Source organism: Argentina silus (assembly GCF_951799395.1).
Source record: "Argentina silus genome assembly, chromosome: 19".
Classification (NCBI taxonomy): Eukaryota; Metazoa; Chordata; class Actinopteri; order Argentiniformes; family Argentinidae; genus Argentina; species Argentina silus.
The window spans coordinates 15813400-15839757 of NC_139673.1; the positions used below are offsets into that span (position 1 = coordinate 15813400).

The following is a 26358-nucleotide window of genomic DNA, read 5'->3' on the forward strand; positions in this document are numbered from 1 at the left end:
CACCAGCCTCCCCTGGTGCAAACTCCGTTGCAAACAGAGACAGTAGGGGGTTGCCCTAACCACAGAAAAAGCATCAGATTTCATCCCTCTGCTGAGTAAATTCTACCTCAAGCAACCAGACTGCTATAGCATGAAAAGATCAGACGCATGGTCCAATTCCAGACTTTTTAGAGGTGACTATATTATTTGGATAGCATATACTGTGTGTGTGTGTGTGTGCGCAATTGGTAATGTAGATAGACAGACGTTTAAATGCCAAAGAAAATAATCGACTATTATCTACGAGTTTCACGTCATTAATGATGCCAGACATCTAGTGCCATGCATCCAAATGACTCTACAGACAGATGCTGAAGAGGTGTCTGCATCGCTGTACTTCTCATATTGCCCGAGTAGAGGGCGCACTAAACTATGTTTTCTGAATAAAGCGGTTGGAAAGAAAAAAAGTGTTTATTTTTTCTGTGGTTTGTCGTCATTAGTATACACGCCTCTTTGGGTCGTGCATGGTAGAGCGATCCCTGCTCCACTATTGGTTTGACTCCACGTTGATCTTTTTCTGACTGAGTACAGTAGGTTGGTTTTACTTGCAAGCTGTCAAGTGTCTAACTAGATGCAATTTTAAACCTCCAACTATCGCCACAATATTGACAATAAAGAAAATACACGCATGCCGCTGTGGAGTTTAAATGACTCACTGACTCCTTTGTTGCACATTTGAAGGGAGAGACTTGCACAACTCAACCACAACTACCATCCGAGGCTATCTCCGTATTTCACAGGGCAAACGAAGCCATTCAGCCAAATTGTACAAGTTGGCCCTAAATCTGTGCAGCAGTCAGTAAATATCAAACAGGTCTATATTCTTACGTACAAAAAGGATCAATAAACTCAGGCCATGAGATGTATGAAGAGGGATGGCAAAACGCTACACTGAAAAACACGGGACTTTAGAGCTCACAAACATGAGTTACCATTTAGTTACCAACAACCTGAAGTGAAGAAAGGTAACATTTATTTCGTAAATTTGTTTAAAACATAGTAAACTTCAAAAATGGTTTCATTTAAAATACATAACAGTGGCAAAAGACTGAGCAAGTTGAAGGGAAATGTCCATGAGGGAGGTGCATAGAGTCAGGAGAAGCGGTCTTTGCGAAGGGCTGTGTGTGTGTATCAGGCCTAAGGTATGGTAGTGGGGGGTTATCGGTTGTTCTTTATCTTCTGCAGCCTCTTCATGAGGTCATCCAGGTTGTTTGTGGAGGCGGGTTTAGTGGGACGGACGGGACATTCAGGCTTCTGCGGCATCTGGCAGTCCATGGAGGGCTTGGAGAGGAGAGGGGTCGGCAGGGGGGGCTTCTCCCGCACCTCACTCTCCTGTGGCTGTGAAAGGAGGGAGGGAGAGAATGTTAGTTATTTAGCAGATCTTACAGACCTGCATTTTATTGTGTCTGGTCATTGCATTCAGGGTTCTTAAGTTTCAGGCCCCCCTTTGGGTGTGTGTAGGTATCAGGTGAGTGTGTGTACCTTGATGTAGTTCTCCAGGCCGTGAAGCTGGAGGACTCTATTGAGTCTCTCTAGGTAGACAGATGGACAGACATCATCCTCACTGCCAGTAGGGGGCAGCAGGGCATTGGAGGCAGCAGGGGCAGGGACCTGTACACCTCTCAAAGGGACACCTGCTAGGGGCAACAGCAGCTTAGAGAGAGTGCATGGCTCTGGACGTACATGTGTAACTCTGCATTTGTAATTGTTATTGACACCTGTGTTGGAGAGGGTGTGTGTGTGTGTACCTGTACCGAGTGTCCAGGCCTTGCCTCCCCTCTCTGCAGTCAGAGTGTTGAGGCTGCGTTCTATGAAGGACTGGAAGGTGGGGGACAGCTTATTCAGGTAGGGGGACAGGTCTACCTCTGGGTGCCTCTGGAGGTATTCCCACAGCTTTGTCAGACCCTGCAGACACACACAAACACACCATTAGAGACACATGCGCACGCACACGTACACACGCACCTAGATTCTCAGGGCCTCACCTCTTTTCTGTTCTCCTCGGCTGTGATCTTCTTGAAGATCTCCACCAGCACATCTGTAGCTTTCGACTTGGGAACCTTAGCGAGAGAGAGAGGGAGAGAAAGAAAGAAAAGAAAGATGTTCTAATACATCCACAGACTGCAGGTGTTGGGAATAGAAATACAGCTACTAGAACAGTTCATGCTGTTAAGAGTATATGTTGTGTGTACCGTGGGTCCGTGTGCATCTCGGCCGGAGACTGTCGAGGACTTCAGAAACCTCTTCAGGCGAGACTCCAGCTCCGACTCACTCCTGTTCTCAATCAGGGACAGGTGCTCCATGATCTACACACACACAGACACGTTATTTTCACGACACAGCCTCGAAACAAATGCAGTGGCATGGAATGACAAGGCCCAGAAAAGGCAGAGGGTAAGCTCCTGTGCTGTGTGTGTACTGACCGTGGGCCCTGCGAGGCAGCACAGTTTGTGGACCACGGTCTTGAGTGTGCGGTGAGGCATGTCATCTTGCTGGCTCTGCCTCTCTCTGGGGAGGACCTTCATGAAGTTGTGGATGTCCAGCAGGATCCTGTCCAGGTTCAGACCATCTACCGTATCTGGCAGGAACTTGATCATCCTCCAGATGCACTGCGCACACACAGCACACAACATCAGTGAGGTTTGACACACGCACACACCAAACTGTTGCGTCTCCTCAGAAAGGTTGTTGAGGTACCTTCATGACGAGGTCAGAGAACATAGGAGAGCCATTGGAGGACAGGAGGGTCTCCTGCAGCAGCACCAGCAGAGCACTGGGGAGGAAGAGGAAGATGGTGGACAAATCCGCTAAACATAACTGCCCAGTAGACTGTGGGTTTGACTGATCAGTCTCCTCAAGCCATCAATTCAAAAAAACGACAGAGAATATATGGAGAACGGTTATCCCTTTTCAATGTGTACAAGAGTACCAGAGTAGGTTGGTGGTGGTTTAAGCTCTCCCACTGAAACACAGTCTGGTCTGACCCTTCTCCCCACCCTTACCTGAGCATGTTGGTCTGGTCGGCCTTCTCCAGCACACGTCCGAGCAGCAGGTTGACTGAGCGGATGAGCTGCCGCCCCTCCATCAGGGTGTCCACCCTGGGGTCCAGCAGCACAGTGACCAGACCCTGCACCACGTCCTTCAGCACCCGCATGGATGCCTCCTGGGCCAGCCGCTCCACGTTGAACAACTGGGGCAGGAGGACAGATGGGTCACATTGGCGGCCTGTGTGATCACACAAACTATTTCATCTACCCTCTACTGCCTGCTCTACTCACTGTGACCATGTTTCCGATGATGCAGCTGTAGAGTTTGAGGATGTCCTCCCCGGGCAGCCGCTGGTCGGCCATGTGAGTGCTGTGGGCCAGGCGCAGCTGCAGTGAGGCGGCGATCAGGAACTGGTCGATGTGGCCAATCATGACCTCCACCCTGGCCTCCTGGCGAAGGACCTTATCTATCTGCAGGGTGGAGGAGAGGAGGGGTATCATTCAACAGTTGGTTAAGGAAGTGTACGTGTATTACGAGTGTGCACACGTGCGCGCTCACATTATGTGTGTGTGAGCCCCCCAGTGTGTGTGTGTACCTGTGTGAGCGCTTGGATGCTGGTGTTAATATCTCCAGAGGCGATCTGGGAGATGACCAGCTTGATGGTGGAGCTGGCGTGGTGCTCTTCAAAGTGAGCAGAAACTGGGCGGAGCCTGGAGAGGAAATACATTAATCACTGAGACATGAAGACAGATGTACACCGAGACGGTGGGTGGGTGAGTATATATAAAAACAAACAAACAAATAAATAAAAAGTGTTACTTGAGTTCTGGGATGCTGATGGGCTCCATCAGGTCGTCTAAGTTGAACTGGACCAGGTCCGGCATCTCAGGCCAAGGCTCCAGGTTGTTCTCTAGCAGGTCCGCGTCCAGTTTGAAGTATGCAGCAGGGGCTGCAGCAGCAGAGGGCTGGGTCTGGGACTGGGTCAGGGCGATCTGGAGACGGATCTGACTGGAGGGACGGAGGGAGGGGTGGAGAGAGAAGGTGAATGAGAGAGAGAGGGAGACTGTGTGTGATAAATGTTGATCATTAATTGGTGTGAGAGATGGGAGGGGTAGAATCTGGATGAAAAATTAACCACCAACATGCAGAAGTACAAAGGCCACAACTCTTCAATTGAGCCACAGAGCCTCCGACAGTAATACACCCAGTGAGAGACAGACCGGTGTGTTGCTGTGGGTTAGCTCGCTACGAATGTCAACCCAGACTTGTTTTCAGAAGCACACAGTGGTTGCGTACCTGAGTTTGGTAGGGGGCTGCCCATCGTGGGACGGTTTGTGCAGTACACTGGCGTCGGGGTGTGAGGGAGGGGCTCTGTGGGGCTTCTCCTCCCCCTGTTTGGAGGGAGGGGCGGAGGCTGCGGTCTTCTTGGAGCGCTTTATCCTTTCCTCCAACATACTCATGTCCTTCTCTGACAGCTGGAGGAGGGAAACACAGCTTTGTTGGGATGTGACAGATACTGTGGCATCAACACACTGATGATATATGGAGCAAACAACGTGTGTGTGTGTGTGGGGGGGGGGGGGCTTACATTGCCGATGAGTTTGTAGACCTGCTCGCCGCACAAGTTGTAGACCTCCACCACAGTGTTGAGGGCGGCGTTGCGGACGGACGTGTCCCGGTCACCGATGTGCACGGCGATCTCTTTGAGCGCCTTGGCAGCGGTGGGCTGGCAGACGTTCATCCCGTACAGCTTGATCAGACAGCCCAGCTCCTCCAGGCACTCGAGAGAGAGAGGAGAGGGAGGGGGGGGGGGGGGGGGATGAGAGGAGAGAGTGATGGAGAGAACACATCAAGAATTTAACACCAACATCTTTTTTTCCTCTGTTTGAGGGGGGAAGACACGCTAGAGGGCCGACCTGGACCAGCTCAGATATGTTCTGTTCACATTGTCCATTCCAGCACTGTTTCAGCAACTATGGTGGATGCGTAACCAGGCCAACCCAGTGTAGCACAGCTCAGCTCTGTAGTGTGAATCAGGCCGTAGCGTGTTGGGCTCTCACCGGCTCTTTGTTTGGAGTTTTTGGACTTGGTTCCATCCATGAGGAGAGGGAAGACCCTGCTGGCGGGGTAAACCTTACACAGCATGGCCATGATGGCCCGCACGTCCTTCCTCACCACGTCCTTAGACTCCCCCACCTGCAGGGGGCGACAGAGTGCACATAGCTACATCATCAGGATGGGGGGATATCAGGGAGAGCAAGACACTTTGGACTACAGGGCCCTGTTGTGTGGTCTACTCTAGGTGGCGGAGTGGGGGGTGAGTCAGATGGCCCCTGTGCACATGGGGGTGGTCTCCATGGAGGATCAGGACGGGGCGCCTGTGACATTGCAACCAGCGCCCCGACTGATGGTGCAACTCATCACTCTCACACCCCATCATCACCACAACATTACCGTGTCTGCTGGATTTCATCTTTCTTTAAATCAGTGACTGATTTATAATTATAATATGTGATTTAGACATAGGAAACCAGCTACAAGTACTCTGGCCAATCAATCAAACAATCAATGAAGTACAAGGAATATAATCAAGTAGAACACTAGCAAACACTGCAGCACTCTCGAACAAAGATCAGAGAGACCTCATACAAAACCACAAATGTAACTAATCAATAATGTAAAATCACATACAATACATTTTACATGCAGTAGTCCTCAACAAATGTATTGAGATCCACATCTGCTTGTGGTACTGATTCTTATAGAAAGTCTTACTTGTGATGATTTTGATGTATATCTGATTCACTTAAAATAATAAGTACATTTGTCTCAAGTATGTTGCTCTGGATAAGAGTGCCTGCTAAAATGACTGAACTGTAAAGATTCAAGATTCAAAGTGTTTCATTGGCACAGTTGAAAACATGTTTCCCTGTACAACGAAATTCTTACTTTGCTGTCCGCAGAATGCCAACCAATGTAAAATATACAATACAAAAGAATATACAATATATACTAAACAAATGTACAAGACAGCAAAATTTAAGGCATAAAATAAGAATAGCAGCAATAATAATAAACAGTGCAAACGTAGCAGTGCAATTATGCAAACTGGTTATGAGGTAGTAGGGTTATATTAGTCTTAATCTCCTATGGGTTGTTTAGGAGCCTGGTGGCAGTGGGAAAGAAGGAGTTCTTTAGTCTCGTTGTCCTGCATTTAACACTTCTGTACCTCCGGCCTGAGGGTAGAAGTGTGAACAGTCCGTGCTGGAGGTGGGTGGGGTCCTTGAGGATGGAGGCGGCTCTCCTGTGGACTCTGCGGTGGTAGATGCTCTGCAGGGAGGGCAGTGGAGTCCTGGTGATTTTCTCAGCGGTCTTCACCACTCTCTGCAGGCGTCTGCGGTCCATAGCAGTAGTGCTGCCGTACCACAGTGATACAGCTAGTTGGGATGCTCTCAACAATGCAGCTGTAGAAGTTGCTGAGGATCTTGGGCGACATGGCAAACTTCCTCAGCCTCCTCAGAAAGTACAGCCGCTGTTGGGCCTTCTTAACCAGCTGAGTGGTGTTAAGTGTCCAGGTGAGGTCCTCGCTGATGTGGACGCCCAGGTATTTGAAACTGCTCACCCTCTCTACTTCAAGCTCCCGGATGTACAGTGGCCGATGAGGTCCCCTCTTCTTCCTCATGTCCACTATCATCTCCTTCGTCTTGTCCGTATTGAGGGTGAGGTTGTTGTCCTCGCACCATGTTACCAGACTGGCCACCTCCCTCCTGTAAGCCGCTTCGTCCCCACCAGTGATGCATCAAATCACTGCGGTGTCGTCTGCAAACTTTAGGATGATGTTGTCCTTGTGGGAGGCGACAGTCGTGGGTGAACAGGGTGTAGAGGATGGGGCTGAGGACGCATCCCTGTGGGGTGCCAACATTTGTAATAATGCTGGCTGAAGTCCTATTGCCAATCCTGACAGACTGGGGCCTGCCAGTCAAAAAGTCTAGGAGCCAGTCACAGAGGGTGGGTTGCAGGCCAAGTGTGGACATTTTGTGGATGAGTCTGTGGGGGATGACTGTATTAAAAGATGTAGGGCCATGAGGAGCCACAAACCTTGAGGATGAGGTAAGGGATGAAGGATGTGGCCTCGTGCTCATTCAGGTGGTAGTCCAGCTGGCTGAGGGCAGGGAAGAGCAGCTTCAGGTATTCTAGGGCCTTCATTAGAACGCTGGTGTTGGTGTCGAAGAAACGCAGCGTGAACCACTTCAGGACCAGGTCCAGACAGGCCACTGTAGCGTCACGCTCCTCCTCCAGACGCTAGCCAGAGGACGAGATTGTGTTTAGAGTTTGATGTGGTGCGTGTGTGTGTATGCATGTCTGGGCTGGGGGGGTGAGTCAGATGGCCCCTGTGCACATGGGGGTGTCTCCATGGAGGGTCAGGACGGGGCGCCTGTGCCACTGCAACCAGCACCCCGACTGATGGTGCAACTCATCACTCACACCCCACCATCTCTACTACATCTCCATCTCGTCTGACCGTCGATAGCTGTCGTGTTGGAAGTCAGCCCCTGTGTGTGTATAGTCTCACCTCGATCATGGCGTTGATGGCTTTGACATGGTGCTGGAAGTCATGGTGGAAGAGTTCCTCCTGCAGCCATTTGGCCACGCAGGGAGCCATCTGCACCTTCAGCTGGTCTATGTACTCATCACGAGGGGACGGGAAGTTCCACTTCAGAACCTGCCACACACAAGTGAGTGTTGTAAAAAGATCGAATGGAGCAGCTGTTTAAATGCTTCAGAAGCGGCAATATGATCCGCATTGTCATGAACACTACCATGACATCATTACCTTCAAGGTCTTCTCATCCTTGATGCGCTGCTCTTTGCCGTTGGGCACCAGGGTGAAGATGGGGCCGGACTTATCCTCCTCCTCTTTACCCTTACCTGAGGGCTTCTTCACAGCTGCACCCTAGAGGAGGAGGGAGGGGGGAGAAACATGAGGGGTGGAACCCACATTTGGCTCTGTTCCAGGGAGGGGGGGGCGCAAGAACAAGTCAACCAAACAATTGAAATGTGCACCAGAGTGAGTGAGCGCACCAGAAAACCAATCAGTGATGGGCTGTGAAAAGGGATGGGAGAACATGAAGGGCATACAGGAAGCAGTGACACACAAACACAAGAACATGTGATGTGTGATCCCTCAGAGTGGACTTCCTGTCAGGCCAAAGCCAGCATGGGGTATGTGCTGCTTGCCCAGCTTCCCCCTGGACAGACCTTTAGCAGGACCAGCTCCACCCCCCCTTCTCTAGACTGGAGTTTAGACTCCCACTGGAGAGGTTGAGCTCCTGGGAGATCCGCTGGCCATACAAACACACCAGGTGAGCTCTTTTGCCATTTACCTCAGGGGATACCAGTGGAGGTAGAAATCGGAGGACAGGCTCATGGTAATGTATTCCATGCATTACCGTGAGCCTGTCATCCGATTTCTACCACCAGAGGTTTACCTGATCACATTGTCAACAATACATTCTATGTTGGTCGAAGGACTTCACAACATGATCAGTTTTTAGCAGACAGTTAAACCATCCAGGATGTTAGACAGATCGGTCCGGACCCACCTTCTCTTTGGCTGCAGCTCCTGGCTTGGCCTTCTTGGGCTCAGAACCTGCAGAGTCGTCACTGACAGACTGGGCTTTGTTTGGCGCTGTGGTGGGGAGGAGAGAGAAAACATGAGGCAATGATACAATGCTTTGACGATGTAGATGGTGAAATATTCAGAGGTATTTTTATTGTGTACTGTATGTGTGGGGGGTGAGTCAGATGGCCCCTGTGCACATGGGGGTGTCCCCATCGAGGTTCGGGACGGGGCGCCTGTGCCACTGCAACCAGCACCCCGACTGAGTGCAACTCATCACTCCCACCAATCTGTATTCACGACACGGAGTCTTGCTCTTTGTCCATTGGACAGGCTGGTTTGATACCATTCCATGCATTATAATGGGCCCTTCCTCTGATTCCTACATCCACCAACTTCCCCTGATGTGAACATACCTGCGGAGGCCTTGGCTGTGGGGCCGCTGGCTGCAGAGGGCTTGGCAGCAGCTACTTTGGCGGGAGCAGCAGGCTTGGAAGGCATCACAGCTCTGGCCTTCTCTAGCAGGGCTACCACCTGGTCCTTAGAGCTAGGCTACACACAGTAGAGACGAGATATGGATTAATTTAATTTCACAAAAGTGGCTACTGCAAGCTGTGGTGACATACTGTGGAGTGGATAAGTTGGATAGAGCTGTATTCTGCAATCCACAAACTAGGGTCAGTATTTTGACTTCTGACAACAGACACATTGAAAACCACACATTTACTACCTTAAAACACAGTACACAGCTCAACAATAAGACCTTTACTGCAGCCTCAATAAAACAAGGGCAGAGACATTGGTCAAACATTTGCATCTCAAAAGTCTTTCCTGGTGCCCTCTCTCCTCAAAACCCACTGGAGGAGAAGATCAGAGGGGAGGAACCTCAGAAGTTCAGAGTTTTGAGAAGGAGGCGAGGCTAGAGGACGTGAGGAAAGACATTTGAGATGTGGTCATTGTGGCGGTGGTGTGGTTGTAGGAGGTCCCTCCCCCGTACCTTCAGTTTGCCGGCAGCCTTGTTCATCTTGTCGTAGCCCAGGTGCATCATGAAGATGGGCAGGGCTTCCTGGGCTCTCTTCCTCACGTCCGCGTTGCGGTCCTCCAGGCAGGTGTAGAGGGGCACCATGCACAGCTGCAGGTCCGATGGCACTGCCCGCATGGTGGGCAGATGCTGCGCCAGCCAACTCAGCACCTGGGAGGGGGGAGATGGGATTGAATTGGGGTCCGACACGTGGAGGAGAATGTTCTGTGTTGTGCTCACAACATAGAACATCCGGGGGGGGGGAAGTAATTTAATGACAAGATACAGGTGTAAGAAGTAGGATTGGCAACAGATTATTCAGTAGGAGCCTTGTGAACAAACACACCTCCTGCCTGATGAAAGGGTTCTCTCTCTTCAGCTCTTGACACAGATCTTTTCCCTGTAGCCACTCCTTCATGCCCGTCTGCTCCACCCACGCATTCAGAGTCGCCAGGGCCGCAGCACGCAGAGTGTTCTAAGGAAGAGACAGATCCATGAAACCTACGTGTGTGAGACAGTTGAAGTAGTAGTGTGTCAGATGAAGGTTGGGTGTGACCATGTGTTTGGTATCACAGGACAGAGGCAAATAATTACAAGGGGTATTGTAAAAACCTTGCTTCATAATGGCTTGTGTGTGTGTGTGTGTGTGTGTGTCTACCTTGCTGTCTCCGAAGACAGTGATGACAGGTATGCCCAGACTCTTGACGTGCTGTTTGAGGGCCGGGCCCATGGCAGTGGCCATCTGCTGGAGGATAGACAGAACCTGCTGGACCTATGACAAACACCAGAGGATCACATACCTGCACAACTCAACTGACCCGGTTAGAGAATCTCACACACACACACCAGTATCTTGTGGGAGTCGTTAAGTCGGCCCTTGAGTGCGACAGGCAGGTCTCCCACGCTGGGTTTGATGAACTTGGCCTCTGAGATCACCGCAGCCATCTCATCCAGACCCTCCTTACGGATCTTCCAGTTCTTGTCCCCGATCTTAGCCACCATCTCCCCAGTGATCTTATCACTGCAAAGGGAAGGAGAGAGCAAGAGAGAATGTGTAAACAATTCCCTTGAAATCTCTTGGATGTTATTAAAAGATCAGCTGAAGGGCCAACAGCAAACTATAAGAGAAGATGAGAAACAGAAGAGACTAATGTTTCTACTTTTGTTTCCTTTCAGCGTCTTGCCAGGGCCATGGGTGGCACAAGGACATACATCTGGAAGGGTAACCCAAGTTTTGATCTGGTTTAGCCTGAAGCGTTGCGTTTGAAGTTACCTGATGTCAGTGCGGGGGAGCAGGTCCACAACGTCACTCACAGCTCCAGCTTCTCCCTCCTCCTCTCCCTCCGCCTGCCCCCCTGTCCTCTTAGCAGAGCCCCTGGTGGGGGCGGGGAGAGTCTGGCCCTTCATCTGAGACATAGCAGAGGCAAAATGGAGTCAACCCACAGAACCAGGCAGTCCACATAAAAATCCATGCCTGGAACCACAGGATGCATTAGGATCCAGCAGCCTACAATACAGACAAACCAGTTTTGGACCATGAAATAGCATCATATTTAGAACAAAACCTATTAAACTCACACGTTATGTCTCTCACCTTAGCCCCTGGGGCCTTCTTAGGGGGCCCTGTGGACTTGGCTGGGGCCTCGGGTGCAGGCTGAGCCTTGGGGGCAGCCTTCTCTTTCTCAGCCCCCCCTCCAGCCAGCTCCACTTTGTCTGCACACTCTTTTATCTGGGAAGGGAGGACCTTTCAACATTAGCTGTGCAACAGGGATGGCCTGAGGGTAGAACTAATGAACTACCTCTGAAGCCACTCTTGAAATCATTAGACTGCTGTTAATGTTGTAATGTAATGCCATGTTATTTCAATCACACCTGGAGATAAAACAGCATAAACGATTCAAAAGATGACAATACTTAATCACTGCAGGAACAGTTTTTAAATACAGCCACATTTAAGCCACCAAAAAAACACCACATTAAAAGCATAGTTTACATAGCATGATCATGGTCACATCACATCCTCCACTGACAAGCTCACCTTGTCCACTTTGAGTTTGTCCAGGTCTGCCAGGAAGGGGTTAACTGCCCTCTCCCCGAGCACCTTCATGGCGGTACCCAGAGCCTCAAATGCTGCGTCCCTCACCTCGGGGGCAGGGTCATTCACGTGCTGCCAGGGGAGGAACACACAACAAATAGATATGTTTACGGAGTGTTTAGTTGGGCACTGGTAATAATTGGAAATCATTTACATTCATAGTGCAATAGTTGTTTATAGAGAGAAGTTAAGTGCTGACAAAGGAATTGTCTCAGTAAGTTTGCATTTAGTTAAACAAACCAATATTCTTGATGTTCCTTAAATCTGGTTAAGATGTACTGACCCAGCTACAAATGAAAAGTTGATCATGCATGGTTTATATGAACTGTGTGTGTGTTTATATATATATGTATATATTACACACACCTACCTAGAAAAAATTAAGAGACCACTCCAAATTTTTCTTAAATCAGAACTGGTATGTATGGCAGCCATTCCATTCCAGTGTCTGTTGAATTCCAATACAGGCACACCTCATTTTACTTAATTGAGGTACTGATTAGGTGATGGCCTGATCTTATTTAATGAGGAATTAATTTATTATTTTTCTAGCTAGCTATCTACATACATGAGGATGCCTCACCTTGAACAGGGCAGCACAGAGGGGCTTGAGCAGGCTCTTGGGCAGGGTGGAGGGGGTGGAGAGCCTGATGCTCCGGGCCAGGAACAGAGACACCTGCTGCTTGATGGATGGGTTCTTGTTGTCCATAACAGCCAGAACATCCTCAAGCAGGTTTTGGAGAGTGGTCTGGGGGAGGAGAGTGCACACACATACATTAGTTCTTGTGAAAGAAATGCAATAAAAAAAAAGAGAGTTTTGTTTGTCCTCACACATTATCACTTATAACCCTTTCCCATTACTAGGTCCAACTCCACCACAACACCATGTCCAATGTCCATTAGCTTTGGATGGATCTGCCCAGTTAAGCCAGGTGTTGTTTGGGATAACGAACCCCAAACTCACAGTCAGGAAAACAGCATCGATAGCCTCCTGCAGTTGCTGGACCACAAGAGGTTTCTTCTCCTTAAACTTCCCCAGAATAGTCGGTACCACCTTGAGAGAAACAGTCAAAGTCTAATGAGAAATCCATCTGCAATACAGATTGCTAAGATAGATTGTTAGCTGTTTAGGAGTCTAGAGCAGTCTAAAGTTTGAGAACTCACATGACGGGTGTACTTCCCAAACTTCTTCCTGAGGCCAGAGGCCAGACCAGCCAGGCATTTTGCTGCCAGACTGACCAGCATTACATTGCTGTCTTTGCCAATGACCTACCAACAAACAAGACGTTCAAGTCAACAATAAACTACGCTCTGTACCAGACATGGGTTTAAAAGGTATTAGAAATGTGAAACACTGGTGGTGCAGTCAATCAAGCTTGCTTGGCACACTGGGTGAACAGGATTTGCACTGTTTAAGATAAACTAAATCAGGTACAGTAGCCCAGCAGATGGTTACCTTCTTCAGTGCTCGTACTACATCGCCATAGTCTCCTGCCTCTAGTTTGGGGTTTTTGACCAGCGCCTCCAAAGCCTCCAGGGCCTCTTTCCTCTCCTGCCATTTCTTTGCTTCCTGAAAATGACAGATACAGACACAGGCTCAGGTTATATCCAATATGGCGTCTTGAATCTCATTTAGATTCCAGGCTTAAAATCAACACAGGGAGCCAAAGAAAAGGGACCAGTGTTCAATATTTGCTCACAATCTTGTCATAAAAGTCCTTCGGAAGCTTAGAGAGGATCGCCACAGGGTCCAGCAGGTGGACCCCTATGAGCTGAGGTCCAGAGTCTTCTACCCCCTCATCTGAGAGAGGGAGAGAGAAAATACATGTAACCGGTGGGGTCTGAACCAAAGGGCTTCTCACATGGATGCCACAGACATAACCCGTTATACCAAGAGGACATCCTCATGATACAAGAGCAATTTCTGGGCTTAGAAGTCACAGGCAGAGCTCTCTCATCACGAGAGCGTGATTCCAAATTACCTTTGCTACATACACACAATTCAGCTCAGCCATAACAGAAGATGTTCCTCCTAGCACTGTCCCACTCAGCAGACACAGGTCAGAGTTTAGAGGTTGTACCTTCCCCCTGGTCCTCCCCTGCCTCCGCCTGCTGTGACTGCTGCTCAAACTTGGCCCACAGGTCCTGCTGCGAACGCAGGAAGCGGCTCTGTTTGGGGGCCGCCATCGGCACCTTCGCCCACTCCTCCTCCAGCTCCTTCAACTGGGGACAGACAAGGAGATACTCAGACTCAGGGATATACTCAAACTCAGGGTAAGTGCCACTATTAACACTGCTGAACTGGTACTAATGTACAAACCAAGATTCTGCATACAGCGTGGTAGACTTGCCAACCCAAAGACGCTGTTTGATTGGTTCATCACTCCTCATTCAGATCAATTATATTTCCTACAGGTGATGGAGCAGAGGCTCTTGTCTCACCTGTACAGAGGTGATGTTCTGCAATTGGGGTCGGAGGGCATCTCTGATCCACCTGTAGACCTCTACGGCCAGCAGTCTGGCCTCGTCTCTTACTGCCTTTTCCCTGGACTCAAAAAGCTTTGGCAAAACTTGCACTATGGGTTCAATGGTGACAGTCTTGGACCCAAATTCACTAGAGGAACAAAAATACATATGTATTAAGTCAAATTCAATCAAAGTAGTTGAATTGTCTGTACACAGTATGATGCTATTGCATAAACAATTCAAAAGCGAATGTCTTCTCATGCAGTACAAGTAATTACAAATGCATGCAAAAGTGATGCAATCATCCATCAAGCCTAGTACCCCTCCCTCTCCATTGCACCAGTGTTTGTGGTCTCACCAGAGCGCCCTGCGTATGGTCTCCACACATGTGACCACGATTTTGGGGTTCTTGTTGTCCAGGCCTTTGACGAGCTCCTCCTGTACGGTGTCTGCCTTCTCTCTCTCTATGTACATGAGGCAGATGTCGGAGCCCAGCTCTTTGGCTCGGGCCTTAGGCTGGTTGAACACTTTACACACCACGCCACTCACCACCTCTCCCACCGTCCTGCAGGGCAAAGGACAAGCATTATCCATCTAACTTTTATTTATCCTCGGAGGAACCCATTGTCATAGGTTGAAATAAGAAACAGGCACACACACACAGAAGAGGTTTGTGTGCATTTGAAGTGAGTTTGAGTCTAAAGCAATGTCTTAGCAAATGTTGCTGCAACACACACAGATCAGCACTCAGCAAGCGATTAGCTTAATCACAATGTGACGTGCGTTGAACAGTGTCACATTTCCCCCACTGACTCACCTAGACGCTACATGTGCATTCACTACATAGGCCAGAGCAGCCTCCAGTCCTTTCAGCTGGGCTACAGCATTTGAGTCGGTCACAAACTTCTTGATGAGCCCCTGGTATTTCCCCCACTCTGCACTTTTCTCATCATCCATCTTCTGGAAGAGCTTAATTGCCTCCTCATAACCATTCAGTCTGGCCTTCCATACCTGGACAAGGGGGGCAGGGAGGACAAAGGTTAAACAGACTGGTGGTGGGTGTTGACTGATGTTCCCGTTGTATCTTCATACAAGCCCTCATACTGTACGGAGCAATGTGAAGGTACTACGAAGAGATGGTCATAGCCTTGTGTGTGACTTCTGACAAGTGGCCTTGTAGCCAGTGCCACAACAACAAAATGACATTCATGATACTATAAAAAGGGAGATCAGCCAGCTACCAAATTCTAAGCATCTAAGCTGTTTAGGTAAATGCTTCAAATGGCATGTGAGGAACAAGCTATGCCTTGTGTTCACAAGTATAAATTAGATTAAATAGGTTGAGAATCACCAAGCTCTATGTGCATGACGGAGAAACTGGACTATAAAGAATCACCTTGTGTTCACATTTCTGGTCGACGGGTAACTTTATCCACTCGCTGTCATCCCCCATGATGATGTTGTATTCTGCGCGGGTTGCGAAGAAACTTGATTTTACTGTGCCTAGCTAGCTGTAAAGAAAACAGCCCAGTTGTACGACTGCATTACAATTGCATTGCAAAACAATGAAACGTAAAAGTGACATCTGGGGGGTTAAAGGGTTATCATTCCTAAATTGTAAAGTGGTGTCTACAAGAATTAGCCAAAGGGCTAGTTCGCTAGCTAACTGATGTTTTGATAGGATTTCTACCCTAGCTTGCCGAATTTACGTCCTATCAACATTCAAGCAAGAAATACAAACCGTAGAAATGCAATTGCTCTGCAATGTTCTTCTCTTAAATAAAACAAATCGTGAAAGCGTGTGTTTTTCCTCTTCTATCGTGAACTACCTAACAAACCACAATCCGCTGAAGTTTGAAAATGCGTTTGTTATACAAAGCTGACTATTGATTAAGTAGAAACGGTTTAAGTAGACGAGGGGCTGGGCTGGGCTGCATGATGATTGGAACACTCTTCCTGTTTCACCACCAATGAGAGCCGAGATCTAACGATTTTGTTGTGATTAAAGACACAGTCAGCAATTATTTTCAATAATTTCACATAATTAAATACATGTATCCCTTGATTATGATAAATTACTTCTAATTACTAAAGACTCAAACTCACTTGATCCATATTCTAGAAGTGTTTCCGAGAAGGCTGAGTTGAAATTATTGAAAAAAATGTCTGTACAGTCCAGTTTATACAAACATAATAGGCATTTGTAAAATTACATGTAATTGCACTAGTATGTAAATTGTAAATATCAAAATTACTTTCTCAGAATTGTATATACTTTAGGATCGGTAATTTGTTCTTATTTTAGCAAAAATCACTTTGCATGCATCGCTTAACTCGGGCTTTTATTTTGAAGTCGCGAAAATGCTGAAAAGAGAAACCGGAAGTCGTAATGGAGCTCTATGGATGTTATTCGAGTTCGGAGACCACAGATCGAGATAGTCCGCTCTTATTCTAGAATACAAAATCACCAATCAAGCCTCAGAGTGGAAACATCTGATCTGTGTTCTGTGAACGATAATAGTGGAATTCCGTCCACCAACCTCGTGTGTATGTAAATGACGATTTCTTCCAAATAAAAGCGCCCACGTTAAAGTTGTTTAAGCATGTAGTAATAGTAAATATGGATAAAGGAACTGCAAATTATATGTAACTATATCTGGAAATAAACATGTAATTCTCTCAATGTATTATTTGTGTTTTTAAGGGTTCTTCTAATATCCTAATCACCCCGATGAAAGACTGCTGCACTGCATAGGGGACAGATAATGGACTGTACACAAATCATTTTCCAAGGCTACATTTGATTTTTACTACCACCTTACTACCAACCATGAGGGGTTGGTACCAGAGTGTTGTTGGCTTTTTACTGTGGCCCAAGAGTTCAAAGTGCCCCATCTAGACTACATAGGGAACACATTATGCACTATACACAAATCATTTTCAAATGTTTGGGCCACAGTAAAAAGCCAACAGCACTCTGTATGATAAAATATTGTGATCCCACACAGTGATCTATTACCTCGCTCTTTTATTTTGAAGTCGCGAAAACAAAACCGGAAGTCTTATTGTCGGAACCTGCCGGTTATTCTCGTTCTGAGAATACAGATTCAAGCTGTCAAGGGAAAAAGGAAGCAAACAGGCGTCAACAAAATAATTTTCTTGTAAGTAACGTTACGCTTTGACAGCTATATTTATGGGATTGTGCATTGATATCTAGCTTTTTGTGTGCTATGTATTTGACATCCGCTCCATAGGGTGCATTCATTAGGCTACACACTCGGACAAAAATGGCACGGACACAAAGTTGTTTACATTAGCGAGCGAGCTACTCTGTGGTGGCTAACGGCGCTAGCTATCTTTCTATATCGCTGTTTATCTAACGAAAGGAACGTGTTTCGGATCTGACAGTCGGGTCCGAAAGCTTACATTTATGTATGACGTATCATTGGTACCTCGCTATAATGCCCCGATGTGGGTTACTAATGCTTCAATGGTGCCAGGCCAACTAAGCCCCGAATCAGCTTGATTGTTAGCCAGTTTGATGCAGCCAACAAGTGGGTCTCCTGACCCGTGCAGCAAACCGTTTGACCTCTTTCAACATTGTCAATTTAGACACATTTGTTTATAAAACTCCTCTTTTTGGTCTTCAAAAGTAGGACATGCAAAATGCCCCCTAGTAGATGTTGTTGTCGTCTCAGAGTGTAGAGATATTCAACATCAGCCAAGATCACACATAGCTTGCTTGCTAAATACTCTTCTATTGTTAATCCTCAGCACTGTGAAATCTATGGACTGAGGCTGCTCTCCAACCTTCATAATCGTGTTGACACAACGAACCACATGCATAAGGGTATTGTAGAGAAAGGGCCAACAATATCCTGCAATACATGGTATTGCTTGAAAGAAGGAAATCTGGTTTAGTGTTAACAGCTGCTATTTTCATCTAAAGTAATGAAGGGTACATCTGTGTCTTGGCCTGGCCATGAGTACGGTGACAAAAAATCCCCTTGTTGTCTTTCTTGGAAACAGGTGTACATCGATTGCAGGGGTGGCTGGCAGGGGTGGCATGCATTATAATGAGCCTGTCCTCTGATCTCTGCCTCCACCAGCCTCAACAGTTTGATTGACGTCACTTTACTCAAACCTTCCATTACAGACTGCCACTAACAGATGTTAGCCCATCTGCCTATAGTCACATGTCAATGACATATCACAGAACAAAATGCATTTTCATAACATTTTTTAAATGTATTGCATGTGAGCATACAGTACTGTCCATTTAGGCCATATCATTGAGTTATCTGTCTGATTGTGAACCAGAAACGGGCCGGACGGCTGTTAAATAACAGGTTATGCTGTCTCAACTCGAGAGGCAGTCACCCTATGGCGCCCTAGCAAAGTAAACAGGTGTAATAGAAGGATTTAAGCCCTGGCTCAAAAGCTCCTCAGTAATCCACTTAAGCATGGAAAGAGTTTACTTGAAATAAACGGTGCCAAGATGCAGAAAAGATTATCCCCTATGTTTACCTGGGTTTTAATTTGAATACCAAGTTCGGTGCCATGTGTTTAACTATTCACTTGGTTGACTGGTTGAGACAGGTCTATATATATATGTGTATATGTATGTATGTATGTGTGTGTGTGAATATTTTCTCAGCTGAAGGGACTTGAGAGACTCTTTCTGAAAGATGGGCTTATGAAGATGAATCACCTTTTCAGTATTATCCTTTTAGATTCTACGCCAACCTGCACGCAGTTTACCTATAGGGATGTTTTGCATTGACCCTGTATTGAGCATGTAGCCCAGGGGAGGCTTGTGGAGCAGGAAATCGGAGGACGGGCTCATTGTAATGCATGGAATACCATTGTACCATTGTACCATGGTACCATTCCTCCTTCAATTGCATACAGTGGAATCCCTGATGTAGCCTAACATACTTGGTGGAAGTGTGAGCGTAGTTGTGATTAGATCCAGCCTATGCTCTTATTATTAGGAACGGGCATTCTAAATGTTTTGACGGTTTGAGTTCTCCATTATTATTATTTTCGAGTAGAGACAAAGCGGAGATGAGAGGAAAAATGACTTGTGTTTCAGCAATTTGCCAAACCATCAGCCGAATATCAAAGTGTATCAAAAAATGTATTCAGAGAACTAATTTGCTTTATTTGTAGCCTAATAGAAGTTACTGAAGGCAGACTTGACTTTTGCTCCCCATTAACGAAAATATTGTCCTTTGAGCTTTCTCCACTGCAGCAAGTTAATGGTGGCTGCAGGTCTATCAGTCTTTTAAATGCTTGAGCTACTGTGTGGACTTGGCTACTGTCTTGCAGTCTCAGCCGAATTGAGCTGTCAGCCGTGTGTGGTCGTGGCAGAAATCAAACACCATTGTCTGTCTGTCTGTTATGCCCGCTGTGCGATGCTATGGTAGGTTAACCGTCTATATGAACCTTTGGCTACATTTGGATTTGGCCTCATTTTGAGCTCAGGATGCTGTCACTTTTAAATGTTTCTGGATACTATAAATAAATGTTTTAATTTAAATAAAAAAATATATTGCAGGATCTAGCCTAATTGGGTTCCTCTGGGCGGCTTCATTGTCTTTCAGTCACAGCAATATTGCTTCCACAATTAGCCTCCCCATAGTAAAATACTCACAAACAGAGTCACAATTTGACACATCAAAGGATTACATTTTAATGTTTTCATATTCAATAGAGTTCCATTTAGGTGTATCAAGTAGCAACATTCATCTTTAGAATCCGCTGTCTAAATATGAGATCAGAGAGACTGATGTTGCGTCCTTCAGAGTGCTTTATGACATTGGCATGTTGGGGTAATGAGTGGTTACAGTGAACAGAGGGGCCCGGCGGGAGATGTAGGCTATGCCTGTCTATACTGGTCATCACGGTTCACTGGAGATGGCAGTTCTCTCTCTGTTTACCAGGCCCCAGATTGCCGCGTCATTCTGCTGATGCCAGGCCTAGCGGTGTAACATTAGCATGGTGCTGGGTACTTACACTATCAGTTCTCCACGCCACACTGACTGCTCCCATAGACGAGCCCGGCCACACTCAGAGGTGGGAGGTTCGGTGTTCAATTCTTCACAGCAGTTTGGAAGCAGTCGGTATGGAATTAGGCCTCTGGTTTCACAGAGCAATGGAACGGTTTGGAACTAGGCCTGTATGAAATCCTATATCAGCTACAGAATGTCCTAGTGTGATTTATGTGTGTTCGTGTTTCATTTGTAGGATTATGTTAATCGTGGACACACACTCAGAGCAATGGGCTGTCTTCGGATGGTGATATCTGCCCCTGAGGTCGCCTGAGAAGCCCTGCCCAGCAATACGACACCTTGAACTGCTGAATGAAGAGTACAACTTTAGCAGCACCACCTCAGAGACACTCACAACACATTCACCCTCTCCTTATACCCCTTCTGAACCCTTGCCCCCCCCCTAACCATCCCCTGTCCCATTTACCTCCATTCCAAACCCAACCCAACCCCCCCCCCCCCCCCCCCCCCCATCGGCGACCCTCTACGGCGACGGTGTGTTGGTGTGGCGATGGCGCTGCGGGACGCTGAGGGCAGCCGCCGGGGACTGTGATGTCAGAGCCCGCCAGCCCGGGCGAGAGCCAGCGCGGCGCTCCCAGATTCTTCGTGGGCTGCGAGGACGATGAGAGCGAGGGCCTGGAGGACTACGGCTGCAGCATGAGGACAGACATGGAGCTGTACGAGGACGACGAGGACGCTGACTCGGTACGTAGGAGGCCACACACGAACACACTGAAACCAAAACTAAATATGACCGCACAAGACCACACAAGACCGCATTAGACTTTAGACGGCGAGGTGTTTAGACGGCCGCATTAGACGGCGAGGTGTTTCCTAAACCCTTCGTGGAGAAGCCTGTCTGTGCTGAAGACCACAACGTCTACATCTACTACCCCACCTCAGCTGGCGGGGGCAGCCAACGGCTCTTCAGAAAGGTCTCTCTTCTGACCTTTGTGGTCCCCATTCCCTAACCATACACTTAGCTGCTCCTTCATAGAGGTCTCTCTTCTGACCGTCCTGGTCCCCATTCCCTAACCATACGTGTTCCTTCAGAACAGCCTTCCAATAGGGTTAGGTAAGCGTCGGCAATAGGGGAGGCTAGTGGAGGCCGAAATCGGTGGAATACCTCCACCAGCCGTATCTGCTCTGCTGTATTGCTAACACCTATCTAGTTATTTTAAATCTGGTAACACAGAAGATGTCTGGCTGTTTCCAGACCTGTTTTTTATCTTCCCTACACTCTTCCACCCCCTCAGCCTCAAGTCAGTTGTAATGGCTGTTATTTTAGGGCACATTAACAGTTCAGAAATAGACCCGGCTGTGCTTGAAGCCACATCCCTCCTCTCTCTCCCCTCTCCCTCCTCTCTCTCTCTGGTAATAAGCAGAACGGAACACTGTGACATTAGATTGTATCTAGTGTTCCGACAGAGAGCGAGAAGAACATCATAAATCAGTGTTCTAGATCAAAGAGACAGAACCCTCTGTTTCCGATGTGGTGGGCAGTGGAGATTATTTAGAGATCAAAGTTAGCATCTCTTATGTGTTTTATCAAGAAGGTGGGGAGCATGAATATGGAGATGTCATAAACAATGACATGTTTTTGTTAAGTCGGATTATAATGTCTTTAGTCATTCATAATATTTAGTCAATCATATTTGTGTACTTTTAAACAAAACCTGCACACACAAATGTTATGACTACGACTGTAATCCTGCTATAGATGATTTATGTTTCTCAGAATATTTCTTTCCCGCCTTGTGTATATACAGTCATGAGAAAAAGTTAGGACACCCCCCAAAATATTAAGTTATTCTCTTAAAAATATGGACATATCAATATGTTATCTTCTTTCTAACAATGTCTATAGATAAAGGGGATGTAATTGAACAAAAAACTATGAAAATGTAACTTTGTAATCATTTATTTAACGAAAAATTAACAATAATGCCAATTCCTACTGAGGAAAAAGTTAGGACACCCTATGCCCTAATAGCTAGTATTGCCCCCCTTGGCTGAAATAACCTCAATTAGACGTTTCTTATAACTGTCTACAGGTCTCTGACATCAATTGGGAGAAAGTTTTTCCCACTCCTCCTTGCAGAATTCTTTCAGCTGTGTGATGTTCGAGGGGTGTCTTGCATGCACAGCCAGTTTCAAATCAATCCACAGCATCTCAATAAGATTAAGATCCGGGCTTTGACTTGACCATTCCAGAACTCTCAATTTATTTTTCTTGAGCCATTCCTTGGTAGATTTACTGGAATGTTTTGGGTCATTGTCATGTTGCATGGTCCACATCTGCTTCAGCTTCAACTTTCGAACAGATGGTCTCACATTTTCCTCAAGCACCCTCTGATACAATACAAAATTCATAGTGGATTCTATGATGGTGAGCTGACCAGGCCCTGCTGCAGAAAAGCAGCCCCAAACCATGACATTTCCACCCCCATGCTTCACAGTTGGTATGAGGTTCTTGTTCTCAAATGCTGTCTTGGTTTTGTGCCAAACATGTCTACTCTTACTGTGCCCAAATAGTTCAACTTTGGATTCATCTGTCCAAAGCACATTGTTCCAGAAGTTCTGGTCTTTCTCTAGGTGTTCTCTGGCAAACTTTAGTCTTGCCCTGATGTTTTTTTTTGACAGCAGGGGTTTCCTCCTTGCACACCTCCCATGTAATGCAAACTTGTTCAGTCTCTTTCTTATGGTGGATGCATGTACTTTGACATCAATTGTGGCAAGAGATACCTGTAGGTCTCGTGATGACATTCTGGGATTGTTGGAGACTTCTTTAAGCATCTTTCGGTCAGCTCTTAGGCTGAACTTGCTTGGGCGGCCTGACCTGGCCATGTTGGTGGTGGTTTTAAATGTTCTCCACTTGTAAATTATTTTCCGGACAGTGGAATGGCCAATTTCGAATAGTTTGGAGATCTTTTTATATCCCTTCCCAGACTCATATGCATCTACAATTTTTCTTCTGAAGGCCTCAGAGAGCTCTTTTGATCTCGCCATGGTGATGCAACTCACTTCAACAATCAAGAGCAAACCAAACTAAATATCTGAGGCTTAAATAGGACAGGCTCCTCCAAAATCCTCTGTAACGATGTTCTAATCATTTGCACCTGATGTGGTGCTCTTTATTATAATTTTAGGCATTTTAAGTGGAACTAAATGTGGGGGTGTCCTAACTTTTTCCTCACAAGAAGATTGCATTTCTATTAATTACATTTTACCAATCATTTTTAAAATAATTTGTTTCAGTTGTATTTGTTTAGTTATATTACCTAAATTTTTCAATATTGTTCAAATGAATATCAAATGTCCATATGTTTGAATATGTTGAAGAAGACAAAGGTTTTCATAGGGTGTCCTAATTTTTTCTCATGACTGTATATATACTTGATATCCGATTCCTGTGTTTATTCAGCGTGATCCCACTTTACATTCTCAGAGGGCTTTCAGTACCGTTGTTAAACCTCGTAATAAAATAATCAGCATATAAAATGTGTTCTTTGTCAGGTTTTATAGCTTCTCAACCTCAATGTCTGGTTTTATCACTTTTGTCATTAGCAACATTACTCTCAACCTTGTCTACTGAGAACATGACTAAAGCTAAACCTAAATCTTCACATGAATCAGTCAGATTATGTCCAGATAGCATCTCTTTTCCTGTTAAACATACATTTTCAGTCCGCACACACAAGCACTTTCCTTTGCTGAAGTGGATAGTTGATAGAGACGGAGGTTCTCTCAGATCTAACACTGTGTTTCTCTCTCAGATTGGGAGCCGAAGCAGCGTGTACTCTCCAGAGAGCAACGTCAGAAAGACAGGCTCCTACATCTATGAAGAGTTCATGCCAACGGATGGCACCGACGTTAAGGTGTGTGTGTGTGTGTGTGTGTGTGTGTGTGTGTGTGTGTGTGTATGTATGTGTGTGTGTGTGTATGCGTGTATGCGTGTGTGTGTGCGCCCGCGTGCACAGTATACTACAGATACAACACTGTATCTGTGTTGTAATGTACTTATATATATATATATATATATATATATATATGTGTGTGTGTGTGTGTGTGTGTGTGCATGCGTGACTGCAGGTGTACACCGTGGGACCTGACTATGCCCACGCTGAGGCCCGTAAGTCCCCAGCTCTGGATGGGAAGGTGGAGAGGGACAGCGAGGGGAAGGAGATCCGCTACCCTGTCATGCTCACCGCCATGGAGAAACTGGTGGCACGCAAGGTCTGCCTGGCCTTCAAGGTCAGCTATGGCTCCTCCTTCAGGGGGCTCCGTTGGCTGGAGCTTGGGGATCGTAACACCAGGTGTTTTGGGCTTTTGGCTACTTGCATGAGCCACATACTATAGAATATATCTGTTCTTCTTTGCTGTTGTGGAGTCTCGACATGATGCATAACTGTTCTTAGCGCAATGATTGATAAATGAAGTGGAGTAGATACAACCTGTGGAGGTTGTGTCTGTCAAAGATTTCTACCTCCATCAGCCTCCCCCTTTTTCTGAAACTGTTCTCAACAACACTCTCTCAACGACACTGCATGTGATTCAATGTGACTCACCGACAATTCTCGTCACTACAGCAAACGGTGTGTGGGTTTGACCTTCTGCGAGCCAACGGACACTCCTACGTGTGTGACGTCAATGGCTTCAGCTTCGTGAAGAACTCCATGAAGTACTATGACGACTGTGCCAAGATCCTGGGGTACGCGAAGCCACACCAGCGGCTATTTCTGTCATATTGTATTTGAGTATGGTTACCCTACGCCAGGGGTGGGACGTCTGGATCCAAGAGGACCACACTGTTAGCAGGCTTGGGTTCCAGCCTTGTTCTATCAACTCTGATTGAACTAATCATGTCTATATTGAAGTGTTTTTGCTATGTGTTTTGAAGTGGATGTACATATATATCTAAGATTATATATTTAAATATATTGGATCTCAGTGAGACTAACTTGGATAAATAATGGTTGAATTAAATAAAATATATATATTGTTAGTGCTTATAATTGCAGACAATCCAGATGATCGTGATGGTTCATGAGTTGACAATATCTCTCCTCTCTCTCTCTTCTCTCTCCTTTCTCTCCTCTCTCCTCTCCTCTCCTCTCCTCTCCTCTCCTCTCCTCTCCTCTCCGCTCCTCTCCTCTCCTCTCCTCTCCTCTCTGTCCTCTCTCTCTGTAGGAATATAGTGATGCGAGAGCTAGCTCCACAGTTCCACATCCCCTGGTCCATCCCCACCGAGGCAGAGGACATCCCCATAGTCCCCACCACGTCTGGGACCATGTGAGTTACACCACACTTAGACAAGCACAACTCCAGTCTCTTACAATAAAAATCATCAAAATCATTGTGAAGACCAGATCATTTGGAGGCAGAAAAATGCTAATGGCTCTGATTGTTAACTTGTCAAGCCTTTACCACATTTGTATGTCATTGTCTATGCCCTGCAATTCTGGGTGTAATGTATTTTAATGTAACACAATGTCACAGACAACATTTCCTCAAGGGGATAATAAAGTAATAATGTTATCTTATACCCCCACCCCCACCCATCCCACCCCCACCCCCCCCCCACTCAGGATGGAGCTGCGCTGTGTCATAGCTATAATTCGTCATGGAGACACACATGTTAAGCACTCGCCAACGAGACTTTATTTGCAACAGGTGTACAACAAGCCTCGCCGACACAACCCCGGCCACGGTCCTGTAGCTCCCTCTACAGGCCGAACGCTGCATGTCCCCCCACATACCCCCTCCGCCCGACACAGGCCGGGGACCCGACGGCCGACAACCTACTCCCCCCCCCCCCTGCACGGGAGAGGAAGTCTGCCACGACCATCTGCGCCCCCGGTCTGTGCACGACCGAAAAGTTGAAGGGCTGCAACGCGAGATACCACCGGGTGATCCTCGCGTTCACATCCTTCATGCGGTGGAGCCACTGGAGGGGGGCATGGTCGGAGTAGAGGGTGAAAGCGCGACCCAGCAGGTAGTAGCGGAGGGTGCCGACCGCCCACTTGATGGCCAGGCACTCCTTCTCCACGGTGCTGTACCGGCCCTCCCTCTCCGA

The 26358-nt window shown here is 47.0% G+C and overlaps 2 protein-coding genes across 2 annotated transcripts; one reads left to right on the forward strand and one right to left on the reverse strand.

Annotated features, from left to right (window-relative positions):
* Nucleotides 1-995: 995 nt before the first annotated feature.
* LOC310819894 (cytoskeleton-associated protein 5-like) lies at nt 996-16157 on the reverse strand. The gene is made up of 37 exons (XM_083691301.1): nt 15971-16157; nt 15626-15740; nt 15047-15240; nt 14588-14794; nt 14206-14377; nt 13845-13986; nt 13464-13564; nt 13220-13333; nt 12928-13032; nt 12728-12817; nt 12347-12511; nt 11707-11835; nt 11263-11397; nt 10942-11075; nt 10515-10689; nt 10327-10440; nt 10015-10143; nt 9645-9839; nt 9064-9199; nt 8631-8716; nt 7862-7981; nt 7601-7750; nt 7126-7329; nt 5088-5223; nt 4616-4809; nt 4324-4502; nt 3847-4035; nt 3623-3737; nt 3318-3497; nt 3042-3229; nt 2737-2812; nt 2463-2648; nt 2232-2345; nt 2025-2099; nt 1788-1944; nt 1522-1673; nt 996-1377 (listed from the first exon to the last, which is right to left on the reverse strand). Exons 2-37 carry the CDS (start codon nt 15680-15682, stop codon nt 1198-1200), a joined length of 5175 nt encoding a protein of 1724 aa, XP_083547427.1. The 5' UTR covers nt 15683-15740; nt 15971-16157; the 3' UTR covers nt 996-1197.
* Nucleotides 16158-17255: 1098 nt separating this feature from the next.
* LOC310819892 (inositol hexakisphosphate and diphosphoinositol-pentakisphosphate kinase 2-like) lies at nt 17256-26166 on the forward strand. The gene is made up of 7 exons (XM_083691299.1): nt 17256-17390; nt 20479-20987; nt 24059-24160; nt 24375-24536; nt 24872-24993; nt 25473-25574; nt 25871-26166. Exons 2-7 carry the CDS (start codon nt 20835-20837, stop codon nt 26163-26165), a joined length of 936 nt encoding a protein of 311 aa, XP_083547425.1. The 5' UTR covers nt 17256-17390; nt 20479-20834; the 3' UTR covers nt 26166.
* The last annotated feature ends 192 nt before the right edge of the window (nt 26167-26358 follow it).

What these genes read in the sequence shown, in the direction of transcription:
- LOC310819894 (XM_083691301.1), bottom strand. Translation starts at nt 15,682, where the DNA reads ATGGGGGATGACAGCGAGTGGATAAAGTTACCCGTCGACCAGAAATGT. An exon ending in AGGGGAGGACCAGGGGGAAG is followed by an intron (nt 13,565 to 13,844) that starts GTACAACCTCTA and finishes TCCCTCTCTCAG; the next exon opens with ATGAGGGGGTAGAAGACTCT. An exon ending in GAGATGCACACGGACCCACG is followed by an intron (nt 2,100 to 2,231) that starts GTACACACAACA and finishes TCTCTCGCTAAG; the next exon opens with GTTCCCAAGTCGAAAGCTAC.
- LOC310819892 (XM_083691299.1), top strand. Translation starts at nt 20,835, where the DNA reads ATGTCAGAGCCCGCCAGCCCGGGCGAGAGCCAGCGCGGCGCTCCCAGA. An exon ending in GACTGTGCCAAGATCCTGGG is followed by an intron (nt 24,994 to 25,472) that starts GTACGCGAAGCC and finishes CTCTCTCTGTAG; the next exon opens with GAATATAGTGATGCGAGAGC. An exon ending in CCCACCACGTCTGGGACCAT is followed by an intron (nt 25,575 to 25,870) that starts GTGAGTTACACC and finishes CCCCCCACTCAG; the next exon opens with GATGGAGCTGCGCTGTGTCA.